Source organism: Oncorhynchus keta, chromosome 32 (genome assembly GCF_023373465.1).
Source record: "Oncorhynchus keta strain PuntledgeMale-10-30-2019 chromosome 32, Oket_V2, whole genome shotgun sequence".
Classification (NCBI taxonomy): Eukaryota; Metazoa; Chordata; class Actinopteri; order Salmoniformes; family Salmonidae; genus Oncorhynchus; species Oncorhynchus keta.
This window is the reverse complement of record NC_068452.1, coordinates 23,247,428-23,259,972: the sequence shown is the minus strand read 5'-3', so window position 1 is coordinate 23,259,972 and position 12,545 is coordinate 23,247,428. Positions and strand designations below refer to the sequence as shown.

The window sequence follows — 12,545 nt, the reverse complement described above, 5'->3', positions numbered from 1 at the left end:
TTGGCTGGGTTGTGTTTCAGAGGACGCACGGCTCTCAACCTTCGCCTCTCCCGAGCCCGTACGGGAGTTGCAGCGATGGGACAAGACTATAACTACCAACTGGATATCACAAAAAAGGGGTCAAATAATATAACAAAAATAATAATAAAAAACCAACATAACTACAGGCAGTCTGAATAGAATACAAGGCCTGGCACCACCTTTAAAAAAAAATCATCTTTAAACATATACAGCTTTCCTCCAGTGTTAGTTATGAAGACGAGATGTTAATGAAGCAATACAGACACGTTGAATGTCGACACAAATATAAGAGGTTTTTGTCATTTAAAAAAAATCTGAAATATTGTAACAAAATATGCACATGAAACAATATTCAAGACAAACAAATTGTTGATACACTCTTCTCATCTTTCTATCTATAAAAACAGCACTGCATTGTATGAGAAATCAGAATATATTTTCCAATAGAATCTTATCTGGAACGCAGCATTTTCAAGATATCAACAATCACTTCAGGGCAAGTCTGAAGAGCACTTCTCAGAACAGAAGCAGTCAAAATGTGGTGGATTCACAAGCTTCTGAAGCTCAGATATGATACATCAATATCCATCCCATCCACAACCGTTATGGATGTTACGGCTATCATTGCGCTGAAAAAGGATACTCATAATGAAATGTAAGAAACAGATAATATATATATATATATATATTATAGACCATATGCAACCTTGTTGAAAGTTGGCTTTACGGAGAAAGTTTCAAGATGATCCAATATACGGTGCATATTTTACTAAATCTTTTCCTGAGTGGATGTTACATTGCCTGTTCCAGTCACCCCGCTAACTTTATAAGATAGTAGAAAATGAAACAAATCGTTGGTCTGTATTGCTTCCTTAACGTCTTCAGAACTAACACTGGAGGACATCTGTGAGTGGGAAAACAAGCTCTGTGAGCCCTTTCTGAAAAAACTTTTTTTGAGACTTGGTAGCCTACTCTGTAATGGTCCAAATTTCCTACATAAACTGGTCAAATAAAGCTTGAACTCCAACATATAGAATAATTATCAACGTGGTTTCATTTGGAAATGACTAACTTTATTTGTACATGCTCAGGTTGACCTTCCCACGGAATCACCCTTATCTTATTTGTATTGCACAGTGGTGTATATTGAAACATACCATGGTGGCATAAAATCTGCACTTCAAAGACAATCCTCAAAAGAATATAACAAGAATTGACCCTTCATACGATTTATTTCTCAGTCTTTCGTATTTGTCCATCTTACTTTAAAAAACAATCAAAAAATGTATTGACCTGATAAGAAGAGTCAAAGAAGAAAGGATGAGGTCACTGAATCCTCAGAAGAAGATGGCTCCAGGCCAATCATATAAAGTGGATCATTTACAGTACATGACACACACCTAACTGTTGTTACATTTTTTGCCATTGGAGGTGAAAGAGTTTATGAACAAGAAAAGATAACTTGTGAAATACCAGCAAATAGCCTGAGCAAGATCAAAACACATGTTTTGTTTTGTTTTTTGTAAGTGCACACAAAAATTCAGACCAATGAGATTTTTTTTTTCAAAATAATTATTTTTGGTTGACAAATGTGTCATTAATTGAATAGAAATTACAGTTGAAGTCAGAAATTTACATACACCTTAGCCAAATACATGTAAACTCAGTTTCACAGTTCCTGACATTTAATCAGGGTAAAAACTCCCTGTCTTAGGTCAGTTAGGATCAGCACTTTATTTTAAGAATGTGAAATGTCAGCATAATAATAGAGAATGATTTAGTTCAGCTTTTATTTCTTTCATCACATTCCCAGTTGGTCAGAAGTTTACATACACTCAATTGGTATTTGGTACCATTGCCTTTAAATTGTTTAACTTGGGTCAAACGTTTCGGGTAGCCTTCCACAAGCTTCCCACAATAAGTTGGGTGAATTTTGGCCCATTCCTCCTGACAGAGCTGTTGTGACTGAGTCAGGTTTGTAGGCCTCCTTGCTCGCACACACTTTTTCAGTTCTGCCCACACATTTTCTATAGGATTGAGGTCAGGGCTTTGTTATGGCCACTTCAATACCTTGACTTTGTTGTCATTAAGCCATTTTGCAAGTATGCTTGTCCATTTGGAAGACCCATTTGCGACCAAGCTTTAACTTCCTGACTGATGTCTTGAGATGTTGCTTCAATATATCCACACAATTTTCCTCCCTCACGATGCCATCTATTTTGTGAAGTGCACCAGTCCCTCCTGCAGCAAAGCACCCTCACAACATGATGCTGCCTCCCCTGTGCTTCATGGTTGGGATGGTGTTCTTTGGCCTGCAAGCCTCCCCCTTTTTCCTCCAAACAAGGATGTCATTATGGCCAAACAGTTCTATTTTTGTTTCATCAGACCAGAGGACATTTCTCCTAAAAGTATGATCTTTGTCCTCATGTGCAGATGCAAACCGTAGTCTGGCTTTTTTATGGAGGTTTTTGAGCAGTGGCTTCTTCCATGCTGAGCGGCCTTTCAGGTTATGTCAATATAGGACTTGTTTTACTGTGGCTATAGATACTTTTGTACCTGTTTCCTCCAGCATCTTCACAAGGTCCTTTGCTGTTGTTCTGGGATTGATTTGCACTTTTCACACCAAAGTACATACATCTCTAGGAGACAGAACGTGTCTCCTTCCTGAGTGGTATGACAGCTGTGTGGTCTCATGGTGTTTATACTTGCGTACTATTGTTTGCACAGATGAACGTGGTACCTTTAGGCATTTGGAAATTGCTGCAAAGGATGAACCAGACTTGTGGAGGTCTACAATTTTTTGTGGCTGATTTCTTTTGATTTTCCCATGATGCCAAACAAAGAGGTAGTGAGTTTTAAGGTAGGCTTGAAATACAGTGGGGCAAAAAAGTATTTAGTCAGCCACCAATTGTGCAAGTTCTCCCACTTAAAAAGATGAGATATGATGAAAATTACAGGCCTAGGTACACTTCAACTATGACAGACAAAATTAGATTGTTTTCTCTCCAGAAAACCACGTTATAGGATTTTTTATTTATTTATTTGCAGATTGTGGTGGAAAATAAGTATTTGGTCAATAACAAAAGTTTATCTCAATAATTTGTTATATACCCTTTGTTGGCAATGACAGAGGTCAAACGTTTTTGGAAGTCTTCACAAGGTTTTCACACACTGTTGCTGGTATTTTGGCCCAATCCTCCATGCAGATCTCCTCTAGAGCAGTGATGTTTTGGGGCTGTTGCTGGGCAACACAGACTTTCAACTCCCTCCAAAGATGTTCTATGGGGTTGAGATCTGGAGACTGGCTAGGCCACTTCAGGACCTTGAAATCAAATCAAATCAAATCAAATTTATTTATATAGCCCTTCGTACATCAGCTGATATCTCAAAGTGCTGTACAGAAACCCAGCCTAAAACCCCAAACAGCAAACAATGCAGGTGTAAAAGCACGGTGGCTAGGAAAAACTCCCTAGAAAGGCCAAAACCTAGGAAGAAACCTAGAGAGGAACCGGGCTATGTGGGGTGGCCAGTCCTCTTCTGGCTGTACCGGGTAGAGATTATAACAGAACATGACCAAGATGTTCAAATGTTCATAAATGACCAGCATGGTCGAATAATAATAAGGCAGAACAGTTGAAACTGGAGCAGCAGCACAGTCAGGTGGACTGGGGACAGCAAGGAGCCATCATGTCAGGTAGTCCTGGGGCACGGTCCTAGGGCTCAGGTCCTCCGAGAGAGAGAAAGAAAGAGAGAATTAGAGAGAGCATATGTGGGGTGGCCAGTCCTCTTCTGGCTGTGCCGGGTGGAGATTATAACAGAACGTGGCCAAGATGTTCAAATGTTCATAAATGACCAGCATGGTTGAATAATAGTAGGCAGAACAGTTGAAACTGGAGCAGCAGCATGGCCAGGTGGACTGGGGACAGCAAGGAGTCATCATGTCAGGTAGTCCTGGGACATGGTCCTAGGGCCCAGGCCAGTTGAAACTGGAGCAGCAGCATGGCCAGGTGGACTGGGGACAGCAAGGAGTCATCATGTCAGGTAGTCCTGGGGCATGGTCCTAGGGCTCAGGTCCTCCGAGAGAGAGAAAGAATGAGAGAAGGAGAGAATTAGAGAACGCACACTTAGATTCACACCGGACACCGAATAGGACAGGAGAAGTACTCCAGATATAACAAACTGACCCTAGCCCCCCGACACATAAACTACTGCAGCATAAATACTGGAGGCTGAGACAGGAGGGGTCAGGAGACACTGTGGCCCCATCCGAGGACACCCCCAGACAGGGCCAAACAGGAAGGATATAACCCCACCCACTTTGCCAAAGCACAGCCCCCACACCACACCACAAATGCTTCTTACGAAGCCCTCCTTCGTTGCCCGGGCGGTGTGTTTGGGATCATTGTCATGCTGAAAAACCCAGCCACGTTTCATCTTGCCCTTGCTGATGGAAGGAGGTTTTCACTCAAAATCTCACGATACATGGCCCCATTCATTCTTTCCTTTATACGGATCAGTCGTCCTGGTCCCTTTGCAGAAAAACAGCCCCAAAGCATGATGTTTCCACCCCCATGCTTCACAGTAGGTATGGTGTTCTTTGGATGCAACTCAGCATTCTTTGTCCTCCAAACACGGCAAGTTGAGTTTTTTCCAAAAAGTTATATTTTGGTTTCATCTGACCATATGACATTCTCCCAATCTTCTTCTGGATCATCCAAATGCTCTCTAGCAAATTTCAGACGGGCCTGGACATGTACTGGCTTAATTAGGGGGACACGTCTGGCACTGCAGGATTTGAGTCCCTGGCGGCGTAGTGTGTTACTGATGGTAGGCTTTGTTACTTTGGTCCCAGCTCTCTGCAGGTCATTCACTAGATCCCGCCATGTGGTTCTGGGATTTTTGCTCACCGTTCTTGTGATCATTTTGACCCCATGGGGTGAGATCTTGCGTGGAGCCCCAGATCGAGGGACATTATCAGTGGTCTTGTATGTCTTCCATTTCCTAATAATTGCTCCCACAGTTGATTTCTTCTGGTGTCCTTTGACAGCTCTTTGGTCTTGGCCATAGTGGAGTTTGGAGTGTGACTGTTTGAGGTTGTGGACAGGTGTCTTTTATACTGATAACAAGTTCAAACAGGTGCCATTAATACAGGTAACGAGTGGAGGGCAGAGGAGCCTCTTAAAGAAGAAGTTACAGGTCTGTGAGAGCCAGAAATCTTGCTTGTTTGTAGGTGACCAAATACTTATTTTCCACCATAATTTGCAAATAAATTCATGAAAAATCCTACAATGTGATTTTCTGGATTTCCTTTTCTCATTTTGTCTGTCATAGTTGAAGTGTACATGTGATGAAAATTACAGGCCTCTCTCATATTTTTAAGTGGGAGAACTTGCACAATTGATGGCTGACTAAATACATTTTTGCCCCACTGTACATTCACATGTACACCTCCAATTGACTCAAATGATGTAAATTAGCCTATCAGAAGCTTCTAAAGCCATGACATTATTTTCTGGAATTTTCCAAGTTGTTTAAAGGCACAGTCAACTTAGTGTATGTAAACTTCTGACCTACTGGAATTGTGACACAGTGCGTTATAAGTGAAATAATCTGTATGTAAACAATTGTTGGAAAAATTACTTGTGTCATGCACAAAGTAGATGTCCTAACCGACTTGCCAAAACTATAGTTTGTTAACAAGAAATTTGTGGAGTGGTTGAAAAACAAGTTTTAATGACTCCAACCTAAGTGTATGTAAACTTCCGACTTCAACTGTACATTTCCCTCCACGTGGGCCAGCCCACTACCAATTAGAGTTCTAGCCAATGAGCGCTATCCCCTCGCATTGAGTCACAGCTAGGAGAGGCCTGCCCAGCATTATCCAATGAGATTGCAGTGCAGGCCCAAATGCTCAATGGACACGAGAGAGAGAGCAATTACTTTGTTCACATATGTTGCATAGTACACAATTTTCAGGGACCACTTTTGGCTATTGAGTGATACTTTCAGAACTACTGGCTAAAAAGTATACAAAAGTACACGGATAATCTCTTTAATAAAATGTGCCTTGAAGCACATACAGTTAGTTATATCTAACCTCAACCAGGTTACAACAACACAGCAAGATGTTGTTTACTATGATCATTTTACACAACACCAGGACCTCCAATTCTTGAAGGGCTGCACATATGCTAGATTTGTGTTGGCTCATTCAGTTCAGGTGTAACCCCCCTAAAATATAATGTAGTTGAAAAATATGTACAGTCATTCTCTGTACTTTTTGAATGATCTAATCTAATCAAACCATCAAGACCAGTAATAGCTTTCTGCATTCCAATGGCCTTTGATCTCAGTACAATAAAGCCTTGAGATTACAGACCTGATTGTTTGCAGGTGTGTGCAGCTAGTTTGCAGGTCTAGATAAACACACAACATGTGAATACACAGTCAAAACACATATTGCCCTTGCAAATATACATTCCAGTAATAATAAATGTTCATTCTTACTCCCTTGTGTATTTCTTAAAGGGGGCAAAAGATTCAAATAGCAAGTTGAAAGGCACATGCATGATCTTTTGTCTAAGCATTTCTCTCGTTTGGTCAGGTGGAGGAATACAATCACAGGCATACCTTTGATCTGTATCTCTTTACAAGCTGTGAGAAGGGAGCTAGAAGAGTTAAAGAGTAACATCATACCACCCTGCATTTCTCTTTGGTAAACTCCGGCAGAGCTGATAGAATTAAATGATAAGATACAATAATTCATTGGCTGTTGTAATGTAGTGGACCTATGGTGATAATAAACCTCTCTCTGGCTCTCTTCTTGTGTGACCTTCAAGGTAGATAAGCTGCACTCCACGTTCATATTCCCCGTGTGTTGATATTGATGTTTCACGGACATTTTCAAAGTGAACTAACTACAGTACAGTGGCAGCAGACAAACACAATAACTCCATTCTTCATTATTCTGTGCCAGCCGTATACATAATAGAACAGGGGGAAAGGACAACCACATGAAATTATTACTTGCCTTTTTGAATCTATATTCTCAAAACAGTTCCTTGGCGACAGTTCTTGTGAAAATATTGTAAATAGCATTTGTATAGAGACAGGTGGTCGACTGTCTCTTATTGCCACATCATCTGCTTTTACATGCGGCATTGCTCCTCTCCGTACAAATGTTATGTTTATCTCTGTAAGAATATCGCTTATACATTTTTTCAATTTGACCCTTTTCTGCCAAAGGATTTCCAAATAATGGTATAGATGTAACGTTATCATTCTAGGCTTTTGATTTGTTTAGAAGGTTTGATCCGGTTATCTTCGTTATCATCAATACATGTGATAAATATATATATATATATATAGTCGCCTGGGTAGAGAAAGCTACTATATAGAATATTTGAAGAGAATGCACATCATCCCTCTCTCTCTCTAGTTCAGCCCCCCCCCTTTCCAGTTCTTCTACACCGCGGCAGTATGTTTTTTGAACGCTCGTGGCGCTGTACATCTTCTGAACCACCACACAGACAGGAGTGAGAGACAGCCATGGAGAGGTGGAGAACGGACTGTTTTCTTTGTTATTTTTAAACTCTTGCTATTCGCATCTATGACACGATTCACAGTGAGCTGTACAAGCAAAAATTCCCGATGCACTCGAAAACGGCAAGTAGGTCTTCACAGGTGAAGTATAGAGCACTTTTTTTCAGCTCATGGTTTGGGATTGCGGTAGCCGGAGATGATCGCTTTGCTGTGTGTGTGCGCGCGCTAGTCAATTCCGAGATCGAGTGTTCTATCTCTGCTGCGTCTTTTATCGATTCTGAAAAATGGTGGGGTGTTGGTCGTGAACAACTCTGAACATTCATTACCTAAGATACTTACAGTTTAGTAGGCAAATAGTGTTGCAAAGTTGTGTACTAGTCGGTCGGCTGCGGAAGGGCCTGGCTGTGTGTACGGAGTTTGTTTCTGCCTCCCCTCCCCCATCCGTTCTGCTGCTGTGCTGCTCATACTCAGAGGCCAAGACATGAATGCAATGAATGTGGGGCTCACTTCAAAGCATTAGGGATGGGAGGGAATGGGTGTAGTAATACAGTTATAGTAGCGACAGATTACGCTCTTTGTAAATGTTCGTGCATATTACGAAACTGAAGACCGCAACACAGTATTTGTGAATGTGCGCATGATAATACGTGCACGATCTACGTGTTCATAGTTGTAATCATATCACACAGCCTGTTCTTGATAATGTGATCTTGCTATTTTGGTAAATGTGCTACTACGTAGGCTACATTGTGGTTTAATAGAATTCCAGCATCAATATTGTTACTTTTTTTTGTTCCAGTATAACGTCAGCTTCCTACATGTTTGTTACGTTGTTGCTGGAAGCCTATGTTGCTAAGTTAATTGATTCGAACAGTGAGTGTTGTGTTGGTATTGTCCACAGTGAAAGTTGTGAATTCATTGCAGGCTTCGTTTTTCATTCTCACATAAGCTTTTCCCCCTGATTTTTAAACTGAGCCGTTTTAATTAAAGCAGTAAAGAGGGGAACTTAGATTTATGGTTTGATATTGACATGATACATTGCATATAATGTTGATGATTGTACAAATCATTCTGAGTAGTTGGCTGAACTAATGTCCAGTGGTCAAAGCAGTTGTCATTAGCTAACGTCCACACCTACAGTGCCAATAAAGATCCAATTCTTATTTACAATGAGACCTCAGGTAGCAGGCGCAGCACGTATAACACACACATAGGTTAAACAATATCATAGATACAACAGTCAAAAGTACACACAATGCCCAGCCAGTAATCCAGTTAGTAAGATATTGAGTAATGTGCCGCATTTAATTAAGAGGTAGTGGGAAAACACACGCAGTTATCAGTTAAAATCTCAGACAGTTTGTTTTTAAATATACCAGTTGACTCAAAAGAGCATAGTTTGTGTTTTTTTTAAGCATGGTCCAGTCTCTAGCAGCAGGTAATTGAAAAGCATTTTCACCAAAGATACTGAGTGTCTTTGGGATTGGAAGGGTTATGTAATTGCTGGATCTCAGGTTGGTGTTGGTGGTGCGGAGCTGAGATAAAGGGAGGCCTTGCCGAGGAGGGATTTGTATATGAATGTTATCCTGTGGGTTTTATGTCATACATGTAGGGATGGCCAGTTAATGAATAAGTCACAGTGATGAAGTTGGAATGGGGCACTAGTGACAAAGCTTATGGCAGAGGGGTAAAGTACGTCCAGTTTATTGAGGGTGGACTTTGGGGCCATATTGTAGATGACATCACCATAATCCAGGATGGGAGTATTGTAATTTGGACCATGGTGTGTTTAGTACTGTGTGTGAATTAAGATTTGTTCTGTTAGAGAAAGCCTATTCTGGACTTGACCTTTGCTTGAAGATTATTGATGTGCGTGTGGAATGATAGTGCCAGATACCCAGGTATTTATGAGCTGTCATTCTAGGTCAATTGGTGTCTAGATAGATGATGACATTCTAAAGATATTGAGAATCTTGAAATGTAACATTCTAAAGAGAAGTACTACTCCTGCTACTAGAATTGAGCGTATCACATTTTTGTGTATATTCATCATCACTGTCAACGTGAAAAGGAGAAATTGAGGATAGTTAGTGGTTCATTGCACTCTGATGTGTAAAAGACCCTGTCTGTCCACTCCATAGTTCCCGGACAGCCACAGGGGAGGTCCACTTCCTCCAGGTCTCAGCAGGGACTGAAAATATTTGACTCAAGGTCGTCCTCTGATATGATCAGTCGGAGTGCCTGCCTGGCTGAATTCACCACACACAGCAGCCATGGTCACAGTCATGGCAGATTGGGCTCTGCCTGCACCCCACAGTTCCTCTTTTAACCTCCAGAACGCTCTGCCCTTGTCGCTCTATTTCATGCTCAGGGTCGGCTCCTGTAGTACACTGCTCAGATCTGTGTCTGTCATCAGTGGCCTCAAGTGGAGTTTTTGTTCTCTGTATCCTTCACATGACACATGTCAAACATGCAAGTATTTTCAACAGTGAAGAGGGGTCGATGTGCACATCTGTCTCTACTTACAGGGGGGGGGGAAACAAAATAAGAACCCTGACAGTATTAAAGAATGGAAGGAAGAGGAACCCTACTACTGGGTGTCCATAACCCTTTTCCGTTCAGTTATTTTCAGCCAATCATTTGAAGTCGGAAATACATTCAATATGATTGTCACGAAGCAGTTAGGCTATCTATATCTGAAATAGTGTTCTTTATTTTCACTACCTCTGTATTTTGTAGAATAGCTTTCATTCACACTAACATATAGCCTAGCTGCAGTTCAGAAACCCAACAATAAAAATATGTTCTAGAATCTTCTGATGTTAAGGTATTGCTGTAGGGAGTCATTAATGGAACGTGCTAATCTGTGTGAACATATGACACACAGATCAAGTTTTTTTCGTGTGCATCGATTTCTTCAATGCCCTTTGCTTTAGGGGATATTGAATTGTATTTCTTAGTAGTCAAAATATTTTTTCAACCTTTAAATGGGTGCTATCGATGTGAGCAATGAAATCATTTATTTAATCTCTGTTTTGGCAGGATTTCTTTTTGAAATATTCGACTTGTGTGAATTCTAAGCTTAGACATAGATATTCAGTCTGCTTTTATTTTCTCCGTATTGAATGGATTTCCAATTTGTCTCAAACGTTTGTTCTTTTTTACTAAGTTGTCAAAATTAGATAATAAACGTCTGACACTTTGCCTGTGAATACGTTTACATTTTATGTGTTTAAAGTTACCACTCATTATATATTTTTGTATTTTTCTTACAGGAGAAATTCTTTCACGGTGGCATAAGTAGAGGGGTGGATCTGATCGTTCTGCACGGTGGGCTGTACTGGGACGGGGTGTATGGACGCTGTGAACATGAGCGTGGGCGACAAGGTGGGGGGTTGCCTGGTGGATCTGGGGGGCAGCTTCACTGAGGATGCCCCCAGACCCCCGGTCCCTGGGGAGGAGGGAGAGCTGGTGTCCAGCGATGGACGGCCCTACAGCCACGGTTTCTATTCCTTCAAGAGCGAGAGCCTCAAGAACGAGGCCTCCACGGCCACGCCCAGACGACCTGACCTGGACCTGGGCTATGAGCCAGAGGGAAGTGCCTCCCCCACGCCACCCTACCTTAAGTGGGCAGAGTCCCTGCACTCTCTCCTGGACGACCAGGATGGTATCCACCTGTTCAGGACGTTCCTCAAGCAGGAGGAATGTGCCGACATGTTGGACTTCTGGTTCGCCTGCACTGGCTTCCGTAAGCTCGAGGCCAGTGAGGGCCAGGGCGAGGAGAAGAAGCTGAAACTGGCGAAAGCCATTTATAAAAAGTACATCCTGGACAACAATGGAATAGTCTCGAGACAGATCAAACCAGCCACCAAGAGCTTCATCAAGGACTGTGTGATGAGGCTGCACATTGACCCGGCCATGTTTGACCAGGCTCAGACTGAGATTCAGACTATGATGGAGGAGAACACCTACCCTCTGTTCCTCAAGTCAGATATCTACTTGGAATACACCAGGACTGGGGGGGAGAGCCCTAAGCTCTACAGCGACCAGAGCTCAGTCTCTGGGGGTGGGAAGGTTTTACCAGGGTATTTGCCCACGCTGAACGAGGACGAGGAGTGGAGATGTGACCACGAGTTGGAGGAGCAGCAGGAGAGTGATCCCAGCAACCGGCTCACTCAGAAGCTGCTTCAGGAGACAGCTTCCCAACGTGTCACCAGCACCAAGAGATTCCAGGACAGTCACGAGTACAGGTAAATCCTCTCCCGACATCCTCTCTCTCTCTCCAGCCTCTATAACTATCTAGCTTCTCTGTGCAAGTGCTGAATTAGAAATGAACTTGTCCTCCCCCCCTCTGTGCGAGTTGCTGCCTGAAGTTGGAGATGAAAAGTGGCTCTGAGTTTAGCACAGCGGACAGCTTAAGATGAGAGGAATGCAGTGTAGGCAGAGGCCTTTAAGTACCTGTGATGGTGAGGCAGTGGCAGGGGTCGAAGGGAGAGCATTTGCTGGTTGTTAGAAGGTGGAGGCAGCCGCTCTTTGTGTTCCCCACGCAGGTTTCCTGTGAATGGCAGGCTTTTCTAGTGGAAGAAAGGTTCTCTCGGAGAAAAGCTCAACATGATTTCTCTTTTGACTGTGGAAAATGGAGAAGTCTTGTTAAACTGCAGCAGAAAGTCAAAGGAAGTATTCCCTGTCTATGGAAATGAACCCGGCACAACAAAAAAAAGGAAGCACTCCCCAAATTTCTCTTCTGGATGACTAAAATAGGATTGTAAAAGTACAGTCTTGTTTATCTGTCTTCCATTCTTTAATTAATAGTAATATGATGCTTGTGTTATATTTGACAGAAATCTTTGTGTCACAGCCTTCTGTCATTTCATTTGCGCAGAATGGGATTGTGCGACGTGACTGACTACTTAAAACTCTAATCCTCGCCCTGTTGGAACAGAAACAGCGCATCTGGGCTTTTTAGTCCACTATGCAAAGGA

The 12,545-nt window shown here is 42.1% G+C and overlaps 1 protein-coding gene and 1 long non-coding RNA gene across 7 annotated transcripts in view; one reads left to right on the top strand and one right to left on the bottom strand.

The window, feature by feature from the left end:
• Positions 1-1,234: 1,234 nt before the first annotated feature.
• LOC127914491 (uncharacterized) lies at positions 1,235-8,267 on the bottom strand. The gene is made up of 2 exons (XR_008088563.1): positions 7,903-8,267; positions 1,235-4,095 (listed from the first exon to the last, which is right to left on the bottom strand). It is a non-coding gene; the product is annotated as an uncharacterized LOC127914491 (long non-coding RNA).
• The window catches only part of axin1 (axin 1), a 24,458-nt gene continuing 19,366 nt past the window's right edge, over positions 7,454-12,545 (top strand). The window contains exons 1-2 of one of the 6 annotated variants that reach the window (XM_035747424.2): positions 7,454-7,704; positions 10,839-11,813. In XM_035747424.2, the coding sequence (XP_035603317.2) occupies positions 10,918-11,813 (896 nt within the window). In that variant the 5' untranslated portion in view covers positions 7,454-7,704; positions 10,839-10,917. The remainder of the gene's footprint in view (positions 7,705-10,838; positions 11,814-12,545) is intronic. The other 5 variants (XM_035747421.2, XM_035747419.2, XM_035747420.2 and 2 more) reach the window with 5 other exon arrangements.